Source organism: Spermophilus citellus (assembly GCF_964194105.1).
Source record: "Spermophilus citellus genome assembly, chromosome: 19".
Classification (NCBI taxonomy): Eukaryota; Metazoa; Chordata; class Mammalia; order Rodentia; family Sciuridae; genus Spermophilus; species Spermophilus citellus.
In genome coordinates, this window is record NC_138201.1 from 15,200,931 (window position 1) to 15,220,793 (window position 19,863).

The 19,863-nt window shown below is 49.4% G+C and overlaps 1 protein-coding gene across 8 annotated transcripts; it reads left to right on the plus strand.

The window, feature by feature from the left end:
* Positions 1-3,045: 3,045 nt before the first annotated feature.
* BRPF1 (bromodomain and PHD finger containing 1) lies at positions 3,046-19,186 on the plus strand. 8 transcript variants are annotated; one of them, XM_081275976.1, is made up of 14 exons: positions 3,047-3,725; positions 5,691-6,299; positions 9,894-10,853; positions 11,870-12,032; positions 12,428-12,559; positions 12,962-13,108; positions 13,762-14,071; positions 14,395-14,718; positions 15,036-15,320; positions 15,823-15,970; positions 16,742-16,878; positions 16,981-17,099; positions 17,472-17,626; positions 18,337-19,186. In XM_081275976.1, the coding sequence occupies exons 2-14, from the start codon at positions 5,701-5,703 to the stop codon at positions 18,518-18,520; spliced, it is 3,663 nt and encodes a 1,220-aa protein (XP_081132102.1). In that variant the 5' UTR covers positions 3,047-3,725; positions 5,691-5,700; the 3' UTR covers positions 18,521-19,186. The 8 variants fall into 8 exon arrangements, with proteins under 8 accessions (XP_081132098.1, XP_081132102.1, XP_081132099.1 ...); XM_081275977.1 differs by having other exon boundaries at positions 3,048-3,725; positions 14,398-14,718; positions 18,337-19,185; XM_081275978.1 differs by having other exon boundaries at positions 3,048-3,725; positions 12,962-13,090; positions 18,337-19,185.
* Positions 19,187-19,863: the final 677 nt, after the last annotated feature.

Here is a 19,863-nt window from a genome sequence, read left to right on the forward strand (position 1 = left end):
AATGGTTTCATTAATGAGGTTCTAGGCATAAAGTTAGTTAGAAATAAAACACACAGACTCAGTTACCTTATTTCTATTGCTAGGTCTGAGACGGCTCCCCTCTCTGGTTCCCTCCTCTAACCGCCCAGCGGGGCAGCAAGGATTACTCAGGGCTAGCAGGAGAGAGAGAGAGTGAACATGCCAGGGAGTAGCCTTTTATTGGGGAACAAGAGATTCAGGGGAGAATTCCATCCAATGAAGGTTGAGGGGGGCTGCACTCCAAGGTCAGGGTCAGTGATTGGGTCCCCGGGGTCAATGGTCAGGCACACCCCCTCACGGATGGGCTCTCTCATCATGAAAGGGCCGGGAAAGCTTCGACACAGCCAAAGCGCCTCAGACCCTTAACGGGAGCCACCCAATCACGTGTCAGAATGGCTTCCCACACCTCAGCAATTTAGCAAGGCCCTGAGCAACTTAGGAAGACCTTTTTTAAAAAATAAAAAAGGGGGCTGGGGATGTGGCTCAAGCGGTAGCGCGCTCGCCTGGCATGCGTGCGGCCCGGGTTCGATCCTCAGCACCACATACCAACAGAGATGTTGTGTCCGCCGAGAACTAAATAAATAAATAAATAAATATTAAAAAATTTAAAAAAAAAAATAAATAATAAAAAAGGCTGGGGATATGGCTCAGTGGTTAAGTGCCCCGGGGTTCAATCTCCAGTACCAAAAAAAAAGAAGCAAACAAGTGGTAAAATACTTGCCTAAGCATGTGTAAGATGCAAGATCCTGGGTTCAATCCCCTCTACTGCTCAAAAAAGAGAAAAGAAATAATCAGAGGCGCATATCTTTTGGAGGTTTCTGACCTCCAAAGTGGTTGGATTTAAGATGAATCTGTATCACTCTACTTTGATCCATTTATTTTGAAAAAAAATTTTTTTTTTTGAGACAGAATCTTGCTAAAGTTGCCTAAGGCCTCCCTAAGTTGCTGAGGCTGGCTTTGAAGTTGTCTTCCAGACTCAGCCCCCCAAGTCACTAGATTATAGGCATGCACCACTATTCTGAACTTTTTTTTATATTTTATTTTTTAGTTGTAGTTGGTTTAGTTATATGTCTTTATTTTTTATTTTTATGTGGTGCTGAGGAAGGAATCCAGTGCCTCACGCATGCTAGGCAAGCACTCTATCTCTGAGCCACAACCCAAGCCCACTATTCTGAAATTTTTGAACTAATAGCTAATATTTTCTTTGCACATTCACTGCATATTGGATACTGTGCTAGGTAATTAATAAGCATCACCTCTTAAAAATTTTTTTTAGTTGTAGATGAACACAATATCTTTATTTTATTTATTTATTTTTGTGTGGTGCTGAGGATTGAACCCAGTGCCCCACACATACTAGGCAAGTGCTCTATCACTGAGCCACAACCCCAGGCCCAGCATCACCTCTTTTAATTCTTGGGATAACCCTGAGAGAGAAAGAGGTGCTAAATATTATCCCCATTTTATACAGGAGGAAACTGGCACTGAGGATAAGTCACTTCTTTTTTAAGCTTTTTCTTAAAATATTTTTTTAGTTGTTGATGGACCTTTTATTTATTTAATTACATGAAGTGCTGAGAATCAAACCCAGTCAGTACCTCACAAATGCTAGGCAAGTGCTCTATCACTGCGCCACAACCCCAGCCCCATAAGTCACTTCTGTACAGTAATTCATCAGTATTTGAGTTCAGACCCCAAAATCTTAGCTAGCTAACATCTTCCTGAAATCTCAATTTTACTGTGATGTTTTATGGGAAACATTAAAAATGAAAATATATGCAAGCTGTGTGTGGCCCATGCCTGTAATGACAGTAAGTCTGAAGGAGGATTAGCAGGAGGATTGCAAGGTTGAGGCCAGCCTCAGCAACTTGGCAAGACCCTATCTTAAATAAATAAATAAATAAATAAATAAAAATAATAAAAAAATAAAGGCTAAGGATGTATCTAGTGGTAAAGTTAGGCTCAATTCCCAGTACACCCCCCAAGTGCATTTTGGGGAGTTGAATGCAAAGTTTGCATTGTGATAAAACAGAAGTTGTCATATGCTCCAGAATCTTAGAAGACCCTCTCATCCTCTTAGATAACAAAACTATTGAAACCCTGTTTAACAAGGATGTCTTCTGGCATCCAAGTTCTCTAAAACCCCCAAGAACTGACAACAGTTTTCGAGTTCCGTTTTACAAATATATGGAAGATGAGGAAGAATTTAACAACTTGCCCACGTTCACATAGCTAGGAAGTAGCACAGTCACATTAAGTCAGCTATTATTTATTTTGGGCAACGGTGAGGAATCAAACCAAAGTCCTCATGCATACCAGGCAAGCACTCCATTTCCCAGCAGCTCTTCCAAAGACCTTCCAAACAACCCGCAACTATGCTGCAAATCCCTGCCAACCCATCAGTTTCCCAGCCCCTGGATCCCACCACTTTCGCACCCACCAGCACCCTGCACTTCCCCAAATGCGACTCCCCTCAGAATTACACCTTTCCTCCAGTCCCTCTCTTTTACCTTTTCCAAGCTCGTTCCCTTTCCTTCACTCCCGCCCCGTTACTCTATTCCGTCCGCCCTTTCCCTCCAGCCCCGCCCCTTTGCCCTTCCCAAGCCCCGCCCTTTCCCTTCAACATCGTTTTTTTTCCCCAGCTCCATCCTTTATCCCCAGTCCAGCTCCACCTTCCAGACCCATCCAAAGCTCTGCCCTTTCTTTGCTCAGGCCCACTCTTCTGTTGAGCCTCACTATTTACCCCGCCGTCTTCCTGCCCCTATTCTCCTGACTGGGCCCCGCTTTGCACATAGCCCCGCCCCCTCCCCTCAAACCCCGCCCCACAGGACGGTCTATTCTTCCACCCCGCCCGCCCGGATCCACAACTCCCGGCCCCTTTAGGCTCCAGCCCGCGTCCCTCTGGCTCCGGCCCTGCCCCCAGCCCCGCCCCGCGCTCCCGCCCCGCCTCGCCGCCTTCCTCAGAGACCAAGGCCAGGTCCCTACCGCAGCCGCCGCGCCAGCGGGAGGGCGGGCGGGGAGGGAGGAGGCGGAGGGGGAGGGGAGAAGGGCGGGCTCCTTAGGCCCAGCCCCGCGCTCACCGTCCGCGGCCGCAGATTCGCCACAAACGGCCTGACGACCCCCGATCCCAAGCACTGCGACTTCAGCCTCCAGAAACTCAACTCTAAGGTGGAGGTGCTAGCCGAGCCCTGTGGGGTGTCCGGGGCCTTTCCAAGCCCCAGAGCATGGCCTCTTGCGCCCCAGAGGGCGGGCGGAGATCCGTGGCGAAAGCGCGGCTCGGCAGCGCCGCGGCGCCGCGTTTACCTGCGCAGACGCCGTCGCCGCCGCTGCTGCCGCCGCCGCCGCTGCCACTGCCTTTGCCGCCACGGTCTCCGCCGCCGCTGTCCCCGCGCTGCCTCCAGGATCCTCCATTGTTTCGGCGGCGCCGGGTCCCGAGGCTAGGCAATCTAGAGGCTCGCGAAACCGGCGGCGACCGACGGAGTTGAGACACTGGGGCGCCGGCGAGACCGGGAACGGCGGGGGTCAGCGCGGGAATCCCGGGGAGCCGGGGCCGGAGCGTGGGGCGGCAGGGGGCCGGGGTGGCGAGCTCTACTGTCTCCGGAGTTGGGGCTCCCGCTTCCCGGCCCGTCTTTCCCCGCCGGCCTCCCCAACTGGGGTCGGAGCCCCGGCGGGCGCCCCCGGCGATGAACCCGGACTCGAGGTGGCCGGTGAGTATGCGCCTGGGACCAAAGCGGAGGTGGCCAGGGGGAAAAGGATAGTTCACCTTTATGGGGCGCGCACTCAGCGGCCTGGCTCTGGTGCCCCTCGGGCCACTCCAGCTGGCAGAACTGACAGTGCATTAGCTCCCTGCGGGCATCCCCGGGCAACAGTGTATCATTCGGGGCTGCCTGGGCCAATGGCAGGAGGGGAGCCTTGTTGAACTTGTTACACCTCGACGAAAGGGAAACGGCACCTCATCCGGGAGAGAGGGCTGTGGGCTCCGCGGAGGCCAACCAGGTCCCTCCGCCCCTTTCTCCTACTTCCTGCAGCCCCAAAGCTCCGAGGCGGGGTGGGGACTTATACAGCAACCTTACCCCCGGGTTACGGTCCTTCCCTGTGGGCTTTCAAGTCTAAGTTCTCGCCTCTCACCGCTGTGCCTCTGCTGCCGGGTCCCAGCGGGACATTGCAGGGGCCCTGTGCCACTTTGAGAGCTAGGGCAGCAAAGCCTGAGCTACAGCATTCACCTGGGACCCGACTTGGAAAGAGGAGATCTTGTTTGCGCCTTAGTTGGTTTGTGTTTAAAGACACAGCCCCAGCTACGAAGTGGAAGGGAGTTAGAGCTGAAGGTGTAGCTTTCCTGATGTGGAATTCAGGGGCTTTTGACCGAGGGGTTGGAACCGCCCACTTGCCTGGTTAAGTCAAAGGAGAGGCCCCTAGGTCAGGTTTGTCAGGGAGTTAAGGGTGGCTTTGCCTGTGATTGTACCAAGCCCCTAGCTGAATTGTTGAACTCAACTAGGCCGAGAGAAATTGGGGCAGTCTCTGACCAAGCTGGGCGTCCTGGGGTTTGGTGCCATCTGCTGTCTTCACTCACCCAGGAACATTGGGGAGGGGGAAGGGCTGCCCCTGACGCTGGGCATGTAGCCCAGCATGCCTAGATTGTCTTGTTCCTGTTTGTACTCCTAGGGCGCTGTACTTGGTAGGCACTCAGTTAATGGTGCATGAATGGGTGGATAAGTATCTCAAATGTAGTGCATGCCACCTTCTCTGAGTAAATAACCTGTTTTCACTTAGCTCCATCATATCCAGGGTGAGGATCCCCATAAAGATCTCAGAAGTGAACAAATTCAGTGATTTCTGTTGGAGTTGACTAAATTGTTGACTACCCATTCAGGGCTCTCCATGGGCTAATATTAGCCTTCATTCCATACCTCTCAACTCCAGATCTGGCGATCTGCTCATTCAGCTGTTCATTCACTGGTTATTTGTTTGCCAAAAGCTGTGCCCATGGCATGCTGGGGTAGTGAGTACATAGAAAGGGATAGGCGCTGGTGTGTCTACTGCTTAGCTGTTTAGTGGAAGGGTACATAAATTCCAGTATGCTAAGTGCCATCCTGGAAGTGAGACTGGAACATTGTGGAAACTGCTCCTAGTGGGGAGTCAAATAAGTCATAACTTAAGTGACTCTTGGGTTTTGAAGAATGAATAGGAACCCATCATTCAGAGAGATTGGAGGGTATTCCTAATAGAGATAATCTGTATCTTGGGAGGTTATAATGTTCAGGGATTGGCAGGTTGCCTTGTAAAGATAGAAAGAACTGTAACTGGTGAAAAGAATCTAGAAATGGAGATTGGTACTAGGCAGTGAAAGGAGTGTCTTGGATGTTATCACAGAGAATTTGAATATTATGCTAGAGAACATCAGGAGACCTTTTGTTAAGAGCTTGGAGTGATCCTTAAAATATCACTTTGGCTACAGCATGAATTATTTTAGATGAATTGAGACTTAAGTCAGAGGTAATGAGGACCCAGATCAGGACTGTGGTGGAAGTGATGGCATTTGGAAACACTATACAAGGGGGCTGGCCAGGACCAGATGACCCTTGGGGACAAGGAGGAGTAAAGAGTTGGTGTCTTTGATTCACACAGCCAGGAACTCTTTCCCAGGCCTATGTTAACTTATCCATGTATTCTAGATGTGACAGCATGGGGGTGGACTTTGACGTGAAGACTTTCTGCCACAACTTGCGGGCAACTAAACCACCATACGAGTGCCCTGTGGAGACCTGCCGCAAGGTTTACAAGAGTTATAGTGGTATTGAATACCACCTATACCACTATGACCACGACAACCCGCCGCCCCCACAGCAGACTCCACTCCGCAAGCACAAGAAGAAGGGACGGCAGTCACGTCCAGCCAACAAGCAGTCACCCAGCCCCTCAGAGGTATCACAGTCACCAGGCCGTGAGGTGATGAGCTACGCACAGGCTCAGCGCATGGTGGAGGTGGACCTGCATGGCCGTGTCCACCGCATCAGCATCTTTGACAACCTGGATGTGGTATCAGAGGACGAGGAAGCCCCCGAGGAGGCCCCTGAGAATGGAAGTAACAAGGAGAACACTGAGACGCCTGCTGCTACTCCTAAGTCAGGCAAGCATAAGAACAAGGAGAAACGCAAGGACTCCAACCATCATCACCACCATAATGCTTCTGCAAGTGCCACCCCCAAGCTGCCAGAGGTGGTATACCGGGAGCTGGAGCAGGACACCCCTGATGCCCCACCCCGACCAACTTCCTATTACCGGTAAGGCCACCTCTGTTTCCCACCTGGAAAACTGGTCAAGCAGGGTTCAGGAACCAGTGATAGATAGATAGGAGGGTGATAGGATAAAGGATAGGAAGTGAACTGATCTTTCCAGGGCAGTGAGAGAAACTGGACCTCTGCTAATGATGGTACTTACTGTGCACTGCCACATGCCAGGCCCTACATTGAGTACTTTATAGTCACTCCCTTATTTTATTTTCACAACTCTCTCAGTTAGGTATTGTTCCCATTACAGGTGAGGAAGCCATGGTCCAAAAATGTGTGTCATATCTATACAAAGTAGATAGATGAACTAACCCAGGTCCCTCTGACTCCAGGTAAAGCTGCATTATTTCCACTATACCCAAATCTCATTTTTAATTCTCACCTTCTTTTAATTCTCACTGTGTGAGTATGAGGAATACATCCAGCTTCTGGTGTTCTAGAGACCCCATCTGTAGAGCAGGCACAGTGTTCCTCTGTAAGGTTCTCAAAGCAGTTTGTGAATCTGTAGAGGTAATTTCCCCAGCATTCTGTTGTCCCCCATCCTTTAGCATGCTTAAGCCAATATTCCACTGCCTGTGTGTTGTACCTCTCCAGGGGCCCTTTATTTCATTTACTTCTTGTATTCCTTCTTTTGAAGGAGTGTACCCCACTCCTTCCAAGATTTAGCCTCAGTAGCTCCTATTGAAGTCACACATATGACAAAAACCAAGTATAAAACCCAGATATTAGAGTTTTAGTTTTCAAGACAAAGAGGGTATTCTGATGGTCTTAGTAGGGCAGTTTTTATGTTTTGATGTGGAGGGGTGCTGCTAGGGATGGAACTCAGGGGCACTCAACCACTGAACCATATCCCTAGCCCTTTTTTGTATTTTATTTAGATACACAATTCTCACTGAGTTGCTTATCACCTCACCATTGCTGAGGCTGTTTTTTTTTTTTTTTTTTTTTTTTAACCAAAAATGTAGTCTACATGGTGTTATATGAAATTCAGTTCTCTGAATGCAAATCTGTGGGAACACAAGTGATATGACCCATTATGATACTTTCTCTAATTTCAGTTTCAACCAGTCTCCCTTTTTTCTTTTTCCTATTCTTTCATCTGTTCAGCCCAGTTCTCACTCCTTCAAGCTTTCCAGAGTCTCTTTCTCTTTTCTGTTAGCATTGACTATCATGCTCACTCTCAACCTCAAAACAGACCCTTGTCTGGGCCCCCCTTCTCCTTAGGGCTGTTGAGATCTCTGCTCTGACATGCAGTCCAGCCCAGCTTACTCAGCAGCTTTTCTCCCTCAATACAGGTTCACTCTTTCCTCTTGGGGATCAGATCTATTCTCCAGGAGAGCAGTTCTCAGCTGGCACACTACAGTCAGTTAGGAGGTGTGTTGTATATAATTATCATTGTTAGCAAGTCCAAGTTCTGTAAATGGTTTATTTTTTATATAAATTCAAAAGATCTGAGGTCATCTCTAATCACATCACTTTCTCTTGCTTGCATTCTGATATACTTCCTTGTAGGGGAGGGAGAGGGCAGTGTGCCAGGAATTGTGCATGACATGCAGCCACCTTATCTGTGCTGCAGCCTGTAATCTGGGAGCCTGTGGGAGTGTGTTATGCACCAAGACAATATGTCACATGTGTCATGGCAGAGGAAAGGGTGAGACCCAGTGCTCAGGAGATCTGGTGCAAGGCCTGAAAGGATCCAGATGGTTCACACCAGCCCTGAGTCATACCCTTGTTCAAAGAGCACAGGTTGCAGTCACCCTGGGTAAGAGGTAAAGGACTAAGGAAAAAGCTGCATCCTACAGACAACATTTTAATCTCTCCTCCCTGCCACCTCCAGAATGCCTTTTAAATGCACAACAGTGAGCGCCTATTTCTGTGTAGTGAATCAGACTTGATCTCCCTGCCTGTCCTGTAGTGGAGGAGTGAGACACACAAACAACTGTAATGCAAGGCAGGGTGGGTCAGGACTGTACAAAAGCTAATAAAGTTAACATTTGCTGAGTACTCAATCTGTGCCAAGCACTGTCCGAAGCACTTTAGCTATAACTAATTTCACAGTCATAACAGCAATGTGAAGTAGGTTTATATTAGCATCATTACTTCACAGATGAGGAGACAGATGCCCAGAGAGCTTGACTCACGTATCCACAGGGCCCAGGCAATATGGCTTCAGAGCCTGTGTGCACTAGGCCAGCTCAGAGCCCCATTCCCCAGGTGGAAAGAGGAGAGTAGAGACAGGAACTAAAATGTTGCTAGGATCTGCTGTGTGCTACTTGATTTTGGACATTCATTCTTGTGATTCAATGTAATCTTGATAGTGTTTGTGAGTAGGTAGCATTATTCTCATTCTGTTGTCAATTAAACCAAGGTTCAGAGAAGAAAGGTGGTGTCTGAAGGTCAGAGTGGCAGATGGAGGATTTAAGTCCAGGTTTATTAGAAACTGAAACCCTAATCTTTTCATTGTACTCTATAGTTTACAGTGCCAGAGTCCAGGCCACCAAGAACATGGCAAACATGGGGTGCTTGCTCTGTATCACAGGTACCAGGAGCAACTCTCCATTCTAGGCCAGCAGGTGCTACAGGGTGGAGGTAAAGAGTTCTGGGACTGGAGATTAGATGCCAGCTCTGCCACTCCCCTGTCTTATATTAAATAGGGCAGTTAGTTAACTTCTCAAAGCTTTAGTTTCCTCATCTTCAAAATAAAGATAGAACATTTAGCCAGCTGCAGTGCACACTCTGTAATCCAGGTGACTCAAGAGGCTGAGGCAGGAGGATCTCAAGTTCTAGGCCAGCCTTGGCAACATAGCAAGACCTGTCTTAAAAATAAAATAAAAAGGCTAGGGATATGGCTCAGTAGTGGAAGGTCTCTGGGTTCAATTCCCAATACCACCCCCACAAGAAAAGAACATTGACCCTATGCCTACTGTGGTAAGTTAGCATAATGCTTGGTTCATTGTAAATACTCAATGAATCTAGCTTTGATTATTATCAAGTTCATTGTAAATACTCAATGAATCTAGTTTTGAGAACAAACATAATACCTAGGGTTTGAGGGAGCCCTGAGCTGATGCAAGCACCAACTGAGAGAAAGACCGACCCATCATCTCTAGTCAAGGGCCTGCCAGTTGGTGCTAAAGCAATTTATAAATAATTTGCCAGTGATATCAAGGACCTTCCTTCCCCTGGCTCTTTGTACTGTCATCCAGATTACCACAATGGGTCCTGCTGCCACTGTCTTCCCTTTAGGAATCAGATCCTCAGTTCTATACCAAAAGGGAGATGGTGTCTCATAGCAGCTAAGACGTGAGCTTTTGCAGAGACAGGCCTGGATTCATATCCTTGCTCTACCACTTTCTCACAAGTGAGCTGGGATAGGTGCATTAACTTACCCAAGCTTTACACTTCATTTCCTTCAAAACAGGAATGAGTATAGTGTCTCTAGTACCTGGGATTAGGGTGAGGATCGAGCAAGCCAGCATGTGTAAAGGCACAGGTTTAGAGTAAGTGTTTGGCAATGGACACCACTCATTTTCTCTAAGATAGGAGAATCTCAACCATGTGATGCTGAACTGTCTTTGTGCACTTCAGGTACATTGAGAAGTCTGCAGAAGAGCTGGATGAGGAAGTTGAGTATGACATGGATGAGGAGGATTACATCTGGCTGGATATCATGAATGAGCGGCGAAAGACAGAGGGTGTGAGTCCAATCCCACAGGAGATCTTTGAGTACCTAATGGACCGGCTGGAAAAAGAGTCCTACTTTGAGAGTCACAATAAAGGTGACCCCAATGCACTAGTGGACGAGGATGCTGTGTGCTGTATCTGCAATGATGGTGAGTGCCAGAACAGCAATGTCATCCTCTTCTGTGACATGTGCAACCTGGCCGTACACCAGGAGTGCTACGGTGTCCCCTATATCCCTGAGGGCCAGTGGCTGTGCCGCCGTTGCCTACAGTCACCCTCCCGTGCTGTGGACTGTGCCCTGTGCCCCAACAAGGGTGGTGCCTTCAAGCAGACAGATGACGGGCGCTGGGCCCATGTGGTGTGTGCCCTGTGGATCCCCGAGGTCTGCTTCGCCAACACAGTCTTCCTAGAGCCTATTGATAGCATCGAGCACATCCCACCAGCACGCTGGAAGCTTACCTGCTACATTTGCAAACAGCGGGGCTCAGGGGCCTGCATTCAGTGCCACAAGGCCAACTGCTATACAGCCTTCCATGTGACATGCGCCCAGCAGGCTGGCCTTTACATGAAAATGGAACCAGTGCGGGAGACGGGTGCCAATGGCACCTCTTTCAGCGTCCGCAAGACAGCCTACTGCGACATCCACACACCCCCAGGCTCTGCCCGCCGCCTGCCTGCCCTATCCCACAGTGAGGGTGAGGAAGATGAGGATGAAGAGGAAGATGAGGGTAAAGGCTGGAGCTCAGAGAAGGTCAAGAAGGCCAAGGCCAAGTCCCGAATAAAGATGAAGAAGGCACGGAAGATCTTGGCAGAGAAGCGGGCAGCAGCACCTGTGGTGTCAGTGCCCTGCATCCCACCACACAGGTATGTGGGGCACAGTTGGACAGGCAGGCGACGGAAGAATGAGCTCAGCTGGAAAAGAACTGACAGGCTTCTGAGTAGAATAGCAAGGCTGGGTTATCCTTTCCCTATCAGGAGCTGCATAGAAATATAAAAAATTCCTAAAGAGGTTATCTTTATCAGGTTACCTGATTTTTTAAAAAAAATTGTTTTCATATGGTGCTGAGGATCGAACCCAGTGCTTCACACATGCTAGGCAAGCGCTCTACCATGGACCTACAACCCCAGCCCCAAGTCACCTGACTTTTACAGTAGGAGCCAGAATCCCTAACCTTTGACTGACAGACCTAACAGGTGTTTTAAACTGCCTACATTTTGATGGTATGGTTTGTGAGGAAAAAAGAGGATGAAACAGCCACAATGAAAAAATGGTCTGATCATGAAGACAGTAGTAAAGTGAAAAGCACAGAAGGGAAGACTCAAGAAGTTGTGGAGGGCTGGAGTGTGGCTCAGTGGTAGAGTGCATATTTGGTGTGTCCGAGACCTGGTCAATCCTAGTAGTGGAGTGTGAGCTGCTGCTCATTTGGGCCATGATCATCAGTTACTTTTAACTCTCACCAGAAATCTCTGCTCCAATACAAAAATACAATGCAGTTGTAATTTATCTTCACTTAATCTTGGCCAAAAGGCCAATGAGACAAGTGATTCCAACTATATCTCAGCTTTCAAAGGCCCAATCTGAGAGGAAATTCCAGGTCAAATAGTTCTCTGGACTGCAGTGGCTAATATAGTCTAGAGGCAGAGCTTTATCTAGACACCAGGAAGTCAAGGATCTGGCATAGTGCTGGAAGCTTGGGTTCTGATCTGCTGCACTGTCATGGAAGATACCATTCTGTGATCTTTGCCTTAAGCCCAGAGTCACAGACCTTTTCGACCAGAGACATATTCCCTATTCATCCCCATTTGGGAACTCTCATTTGCCAGAGACGCCTGTTCTGCTTCAGAGAATCAGGTTTTCCTCTTTGTTCCTTGGCTCCCAGGCTCAGTAAAATCACCAATCGCCTGACCATCCAGAGAAAGAGCCAGTTCATGCAGAGGCTGCACAGCTACTGGACGTTGAAACGGCAGTCACGGAATGGGGTTCCACTGCTGCGTCGCCTGCAGACACACCTCCAGTCTCAGAGGAACTGTGACCAAGTTGGGGTACTGTGTCCAATTCCCTGTGGACTATGGGAATTAGTGTCAGGAGGACCAGGACTAAAGTTTGCATCTGTAGCTTCCAGTATCAGAGGGCTTAGGCTGTTTCCTTCTTTAAACCAGCCCTCAAACCAAGGTCAGCATGAAATCTATATATATTATCAGCTCAGTGGAAAGGTATTTGTTCATGTGTGTTGATTCATTCATTCAACAGACACATGCTGAACATTTATTCTTGCCAGGCCTTGGGGACACACAGATTGAGCACTACCAGCAAATTACTGTGCACCTTCTTGACTTGACCTGCCCTTGACCCAAGTCTCCTGGGTTTTTCTGTCATTTCTGGTCTTTCCTCCCACTGTCTGATCATCCCTTGATAATCCCCCTTTTTGCCTCTACAGAGAGATTCTGAGGATAAAAACTGGGCCCTCAAAGAACAGCTCAAGTCCTGGCAGCGACTCCGGCATGACCTAGAACGAGCTCGGCTGCTAGTAGAACTGATCCGCAAGCGGGAGAAACTCAAAAGGGAGACGGTGAGTGCTCCTGGGTCAGCCTTATTTTTCAAAGGAGAATGCAGACTCAGGAGAAGGGAAAGTATCTGTGCAGACCAGGAAACATCACGGATGATGCTGGAGTCAGGTCTTCTGGCAGTGAGTGTGCCTTCAGGCCTATGGGAAGCAGAATGTCCCCAGAGAATATGAACAGAATTCTAACTTACAAAGTCCAGGTAGCTCATGTTGGGAGTTCATGGAAGTGGAAGGGCAGAGTAGTTGTCCTACTTGACAGAACCTTGTAGAAGGTAGACCTGAGAGAGCATTCCCAGCTGTGGGGGTGGGAAGGAAGGTGAGTTCCCAAACCAGCTGGGACCATCTCTTTGGATCTCTAGGCCAAGGAACTGGCCTGAGCCTGGCTGATCAGGCCTTTTTGTGTGTCAGATTAAGGTCCAGCAGATTGCCATGGAGATGCAACTGACTCCTTTCCTCATCCTCCTTCGCAAAACCTTGGAACAGCTCCAAGAGAAGGACACAGGCAACATCTTCAGCGAGCCGGTCCCTCTGTCTGAGGTAACCGAATTGGACGAAGTAAGAATCCCTTCCCCTCACTCCACCTTCTTTCTGTTCTTCTCCCCGTTGGACCCCTGCTACAGGTCTGGGCCAGGAACTAGGTGGGGACCTTGAAGAGAGGGGCTGGTGGCTCTGGGGCAGGATGAACTGGAGCCACATGTATCACCTGGACTCTGTCTTGTCCCTGTCACACCCCAAGGGCCCAGAATGGGAGGCAATCTGCACTCCTTCCCCAGAGGCAGGGACTGAGTCTGCCAAATGAATAACCCCAAGGGCAGGAAGACACTTTCCGGGTGCTGAACCCTAGAACGGAGACTTTAGAAGGCTCAGCACCTAAAGAACCAGCTCTGAAGCCCTAGGTCTGACTGGCAGGACCTGTGTAAAAGGTATAAAATAAGAGGCCTGAGGCAGCAGCCTGCTTATAAGTCTTAGTGATAAATGAAAAGCAATAGGAGTACAAGGCCCAGAGACGTTAAGAGACATACCAAGGTCACACAGCTTGTGACTGGTCAAGTTAGGACTATAATCCAGCTTTCCTTTTCCTGTGCTACATGCCAGCCTCTATCTGGTGGGAGGAGGTTGCTGGATGCATTTTAGGGGGTTTATTAGGAACAGGTTTCAGGGGAATAAGAACATATCTCTACTTAGACATACTTGCCCTGCTCTCCCAGGTACCTGACTACCTAGATCACATCAAAAAGCCCATGGACTTTTTCACCATGAAGCAGAACTTGGAGGCTTACCGCTACCTGAACTTTGATGATTTTGAGGAGGACTTCAACCTCATCGTCAGCAACTGCCTCAAGTATAACGCCAAGGACACCATCTTCTACAGGGCAGCAGTGCGGCTCCGTGAGCAGGGTGGCGCTGTGCTTCGTCAGGCCCGGCGCCAGGCAGAAAAAATGGGCATTGACTTTGAGACGGGCATGCATATCCCTCACAGCCTGGCTGGAGATGAGGCCCCACACCACGCTGAAGATGGTGGGTGATAAGTCATATACACACATAGAGGCCAATGCCAGGGATGGACAGCTTTCCAAAAGTCCCCTCCTGGGAGCAGGCAGTGTAGGCAGAAAGCAGCTAGGCTGAGCAGTGGCAAGCTATCCCCAGGAATGCTCCCCAAGAAGCCAGACTGGGTGAATGAATAGCAGTACCCGCCATTCCACATCTTGGTGCTGCTATTTTACAGCTGTTCCTGGTGAGAAGCTAAGGGGGGAAGAGTGGGTTTCTTGCTGCCTGCCCAGGTTTAATGGGGCCCAGTGGGCTGCCCGACTCTGACCTTTTCCCCTCAACCCTAACCCTAGCAGCAGAGGAAGAGCGGCTGGTCCTGCTGGAGAATCAGAAGCACCTGCCAGTAGAAGAGCAGCTCAAGTTGTTGCTGGAGCGGCTGGATGAGGTGAATGCCAGCAAGCAGAGTGTAGGCCGCTCAAGGCGAGCGAAAATGATCAAGAAAGAGATGACAGCATTGCGGCGGAAACTTGCCCACCAGCGGGAGACTGGACGGGATGGGCCTGAAAGGCATGGCCCCTCCAGCCGAGGCAGTCTGACACCCCACCCTGCAGCCTGTGACAAGGACGGGCAGACAGACAGTGCCGCGGAGGAGAGCAGCAGCCAGGAGACGAGCAAAGGTCTGAACCCTACAGCAAGGTGGACCCAAAGCAAGTCAGACTCTGGCTCTGCAGCACACGCTGAAGCCCCTGTGGCCCCCAGGCAGAGGTCCTTTCTGCACAGCTAGCTATGCTTTCTCCCTCATTCCCCCGTCAGGGGCCTCTTAGCTGCCTCTTTGGCTATTTGTGTGAGTCACTGTTCCAAATTCCATAACCCCTAATCCTCTCCCAACTCTAGCTGGAGTAATGGTCCCGTATACTCAGGGCATGACCCTGGACACCTACCCTTCTCATGTCAGGCCCCTCACCAACTCTCCTTCTCTCTTTCTCTGCTCCAGGCCTGGGTCCCAACATGTCCTCAACCCCCGCACATGAGGTGGGCAGGAGAACCTCAGTTCTGTTCTCCAAAAAGAACCCGAAGACAGCTGGACCGCCCAAGAGGCCGGGCCGGCCCCCCAAAAACCGGGAGAGCCAGATGACCCCCAGCCACGGAGGCAGTCCTGTGGGGCCCCCCCAGCTCCCCATCATGGGCTCCCTGCGTCAGCGCAAGCGGGGTAGGAGCCCCCGGCCCAGTTCGAGCTCAGACAGCGACAGTGATAAGTCCACAGAAGACCCCCCAATGGGTGAGCCTCACCATCACCCAGACCCCCAAGAGAGTGAGCAAAGCTGCCATTTTTTTCCAGCATACTCCCAACTGTCCTTTCGTTTTCCCATAAAAGAAGCTAAAGGCTCCCTTAGGAATCCTTTTATTCCATCCTCTCATTTTACAGTTGGGAAAACAGGTCCAGATACACTGTGACCCAGCTAGGCTCCTTTGCAGGGTCCCCCCTACCCCCAATTCCATTGTATCACTTCACTTTTTCTCTTCTCACCTTCCTCAGGGATCTTCTGCCTTTTATTCCATCTGTGTCCTAAGGCTAGTATCTGCCATGGAAAGCAAAGAGTAGGGCAGGGTTGTGGCCAGCTCTTGTAGACACTGCCCAGAGCTAGCTCTGCTGGCCAAGTTTGGAGGAATTGTCCAGCCTAAAAGGAGAACCCACACTCTAAGCCCTTTTACCCCTGTGTTATCTCTGGTCTACATCCTTCTGACCGGTTCCTTCCTTCCTCCCTCTCCCTCCAACCAAGACTTACCAGCCAATGGCTTCAGCAGTGGAAACCAGCCAGTGAAGAAGAGTTTCTTGGTGTACCGCAATGACTGCAGCCTTCCCCGGAGCAGTTCAGACTCTGAATCCAGCAGCAGTAGCAGCAGCAGTGCTGCCTCAGACCGGACCAGGTACCAGTCCTCCAGATCAAAGCTACCTTCTGGGATTGCCTTCTGGGACTCAAAGAAATGAGCCTTTCCAGGTTTCCCTTTTAGAAGTGGGGTGGCAGCCATCTCAGCCTAGAGTAGGTGGCTCAAACCCAAGTTTCTCATCTCTGCAAAATAAATGGGATACATCAGTGTCGTCATAATGGAAGGGAAGAAACCTTCTTGGGTTAAGCTGATGGTTAGAGCAGAGAGTGTAAACTGCTACCTGTATCCTGGATTTGACCTGCAGATATATTTTGTTTGGCCAGCATAGTGTTTTTAGAAAATGAATCCAGATATGCCACATAAAATTCCCAATCTCTATTCTTTTAAAAAAAATTCAGAGGATCAGCTAGGCAGTGGTGGCACAGGCTTGTAATCCTAGTGACTAGGGGTGCTAAGGCAGAAGGATGGCAAGTTCAAGGATAGCTCTGGCAACTTAGTGAGACCCTATCTCAAAATAAAAAATAAGGTAGCCTGGGGAGTGTTGGTCAGTGGTCAAAGGCCCTTGGGTTCAATCCTAGGGGTGCCTGGTGTGCCTGCATATCGCCTTTGGACAAGGCATGTACTCCCCACACCTTATTCCAGCCCACCTTGGTAAGATGACCAGCTCCATAGAGTGTGTGTTTGAAATTCTTCATATAGTCTCTGCTTTCCAAAAGTCTAGACACTGGGGGCTTAAAAGAAAAGACATGTGCCAAGCCATTCTCCATTCCTCCCCCTCTTTGAACTGAGTTCCCACTGTTTTGTCTACAGCACAACACCCTCAAAACAAGGCCGGGGCAAGCCCTCCTTCTCTCGGGGCACATTCCCAGAGGATAGCAGTGAAGATACCTCAGGCACTGAGAATGAGGCCTACTCCGTGGGCACTGGCCGCGGCGTGGGCCACAGCAGTAAGTACCTTCACCCAAAGCCAGGGCTTCTGGGCACCCAGTGTCAGGGCCTTGCCAGTCCCCCAGCCACTGATCCACCTCCTCTCTCCCTTTCCTGTGAAGTGGTGAGGAAGAGTCTGGGTCGGGGAGCTGGCTGGCTCTCAGAGGATGAGGACTCCCCTCTGGATGCTCTGGACCTGGTGTGGGCCAAATGCCGAGGGTATCCATCATACCCAGCTCTGGTAGGCTTCCACTTCTCTTCCTGCCTCTTGCTTTCTAACCCCAGAACTCAGGTTCACAATTGTAGGTCTTTCCCTGCTCTCTACTGAACTGTGGAACACAGGGTTCCCTAACAGATAAGAGTGGTAGAAAAAGATGTAGCTTGAGTACCCCATAGAGGCCTCCAGTCAGTCTCTGTCACTCCTTTGTCCTTCTTTTTGCCCATAGGCTCTGAAATAATTTAGCATAGAAAAAAGTGAAGGGTCAGCATAATAGTCCTAGTAGCTTGATAACATTTTTGTCCCTGCTTCACATGTAGTCTCCAGATTATTGGGAGGGGAGAGCTTTGGGGAGGTATTGAATGGAACCAAACTGGGCTCGTATTACACCCTCAGATCATTGATCCAAAGATGCCCCGAGAAGGTATGTTCCACCATGGGGTTCCCATCCCTGTGCCCCCACTGGAGGTGCTGAAACTTGGGGAGCAGATGACCCAGGAAGCCCGAGAGCATCTCTACCTCGTTCTCTTCTTTGACAACAAAAGAACCTGGTAAGAAAGGTGGGGAGCATTTGGTGTGACTCAGCCATAGATGCAACCCAAAGTGGTATGGGGCAGACTACCAGGAAAGTCCAGCAGCAGACTAGGCTGTCACAGATCCATGGGGAAGGGATGAAAGGACAGCTCTTTGAGCAAAAGGGTTGTGTTGACCATGAGACTGACAAGCAAAGTGGGCAGTAGCTAACAAAGAACTGTGGCTAGAAACCATAGGAACACCAGTGACTGAACACCAGATATGGGGGTGACTCCCTACCCTGACTTAGAGGGCTTCTGGACTTAATTTTCCCGGCTCTTCCTCTATGGTATCAAGGATAAAGCCCACATAAATATTTAGGCTCTAAATCCCTGTTCTGTTGCATTTACATATGTCATCTTTATCAATTGCCTGCCAATGATATTTAGTGCTAGTTAAGTCTGCCTGGAGTTTATGGGACAGTTAGGTCAGGGCTTCTCCTCTTAGCACTCATAAATACCTTGTGGTTACCCCGTAGTGTAGTTGTTGACTGGACCCTTTCCATCATTAGGCTGTGAGCAAGTCCTTGAGGATAAGGACTGTGTCTCTGGGTCTCCGTAACCCCAGTGCCCAACAGTCTCTTGCCAGTGTGGGTTCTGAGGAGAGATGTTTTTGAAAGCATGGAGTGAGGAAAGCTAGTTCTTGTTTTCACTGAGATGATTTATTTGATCTTCACCTTTCTCTATAGGCAGTGGCTACCCAGGACTAAGTTGGTCCCTCTGGGTGTGAACCAGGACCTAGACAAAGAGAAGATGTTGGAGGGCCGCAAGTCAAATATCCGCAAGTCAGTACAAATTGCCTACCACAGGGCTCTTCAGCACCGTAGCAAGGTTCAGGGTGAACAGAGCAGCGAGACCAGCGATAGCGACTGATACTGCCCAACCTACAGTGCCCTGTGACTTCTCTCCTTCCCTTTGCTCACTGTCCTGGAGTGGCACCGGCCTCTGCACTGACTCATTCCTGGTCTTGGGGCCAGTCTCAGGGGAAGCTGGGTGGGGGAGGTCCCTCCTGCCCTGAGTGCAGCTGGACTGTACAGAATACTCCAAGGGCCCACAGCGACTCAGTGCAAGGAGAGGAGAGGTCCCACAGGTCAGAAAGAGCTCCAGTGACCTCATGGCATTGTAGAGCAGGGTGGTGGGCCAAGGTTAGGACACTGCTTAAAACAGGCCATCCTACCACCTCTGCCTGCTCATGCCTGGAGAATACATACTGCCTAGAGGCCTGAGGCCCCTGCAGGTGGTGAGGCATGCCGGCATCTGCCCAGCCTAGCAGTGGGATTGATGTCTGTCCAGCCCGGAAGAGGGGCACTAGGTGACCCCCTCCCCTGCTGTTGTAAATACTGTAATTATTGGAGAATTTAAATTATTCTCATTTGTAACTGCGTTTCCGGGTCGCGCCAGAGTCATTTGGTACTAAAAAAAAAAAAAAAAAAAAAAAAAAGACTGGGGCTTGTCCCCACTTCCCTGTCTTTCCCATAGATTCCCCCTTACCTTTCAAACTGGTTTGTATTTATTTCAAAGGAAGAAAATATATTGATTCTTAGAAAAATAAACAGTCTATTTAGAATTCTTTGTTCTTGCCTTCTGCTAGGGCACAGGGATTCAATGGGAGGTAGATCTATGCCCTAGGGATGGTATATAATTGGGCCCCAGTGATACTGCTATGCATGCTAGTTTTGACAAAACAGCAAAAGAAATATGAGAGTTCCCATTTGCCATACTCTGAGTGGAAGGCCTTGTACTAAGTATCTAGATACACAATTTTACTTATACCTTATAGCAAATATAGGGTAGGGTAATAAGATAATAGACTGGTTGTCTCCACGAGGATACTTTTGTTTAGAAAAAGTAAGAAACTTGCCTAAGTTCCCACAACTAGGAAGTTTCACAGCTAGGATTTGAATTCAGGTCTATTTGTCTGCAAAGCTGACTGTTCAACTAGTTTGCTGAACTGGGAATGAAAAGTCCACTCTGGATTCCTTTGTGGATTTCAGTGGGTGGCTTCATTCAAGTCCTTTGCCAGGAGCATGGCCTAAGTGCTTCTGTCACTACAGCTGAGATTGGGAACAGAGAAAGGATGTAAAGGTTGCTTTCATTCACCCCCAAAAGTGGCACCTTTTCCAATTCAACCAACATTTGTTGAAGGAGTGACTTCCAAGTGCTAGGTGCCTGTGAGGTGGCATGCCTACCAGGTGAAACAGCAAGACATGGTTTGC

Excerpts from the sequence above, each read along its gene's own strand:
- BRPF1 (XM_081275972.1), top strand. The coding sequence starts at position 5,701 with ATGGGGGTGGACTTTGACGTGAAGACTTTCTGCCACAACTTGCGGGCA. Across the intron at positions 15,971-16,741 it reads GCTGCCTCAGACCGGACCAG|CACAACACCCTCAAAACAAG; the intron begins GTACCAGTCCTC and ends TTTTGTCTACAG. Across the intron at positions 17,100-17,471 it reads ATCCATCATACCCAGCTCTG|ATCATTGATCCAAAGATGCC; the intron begins GTAGGCTTCCAC and ends TTACACCCTCAG.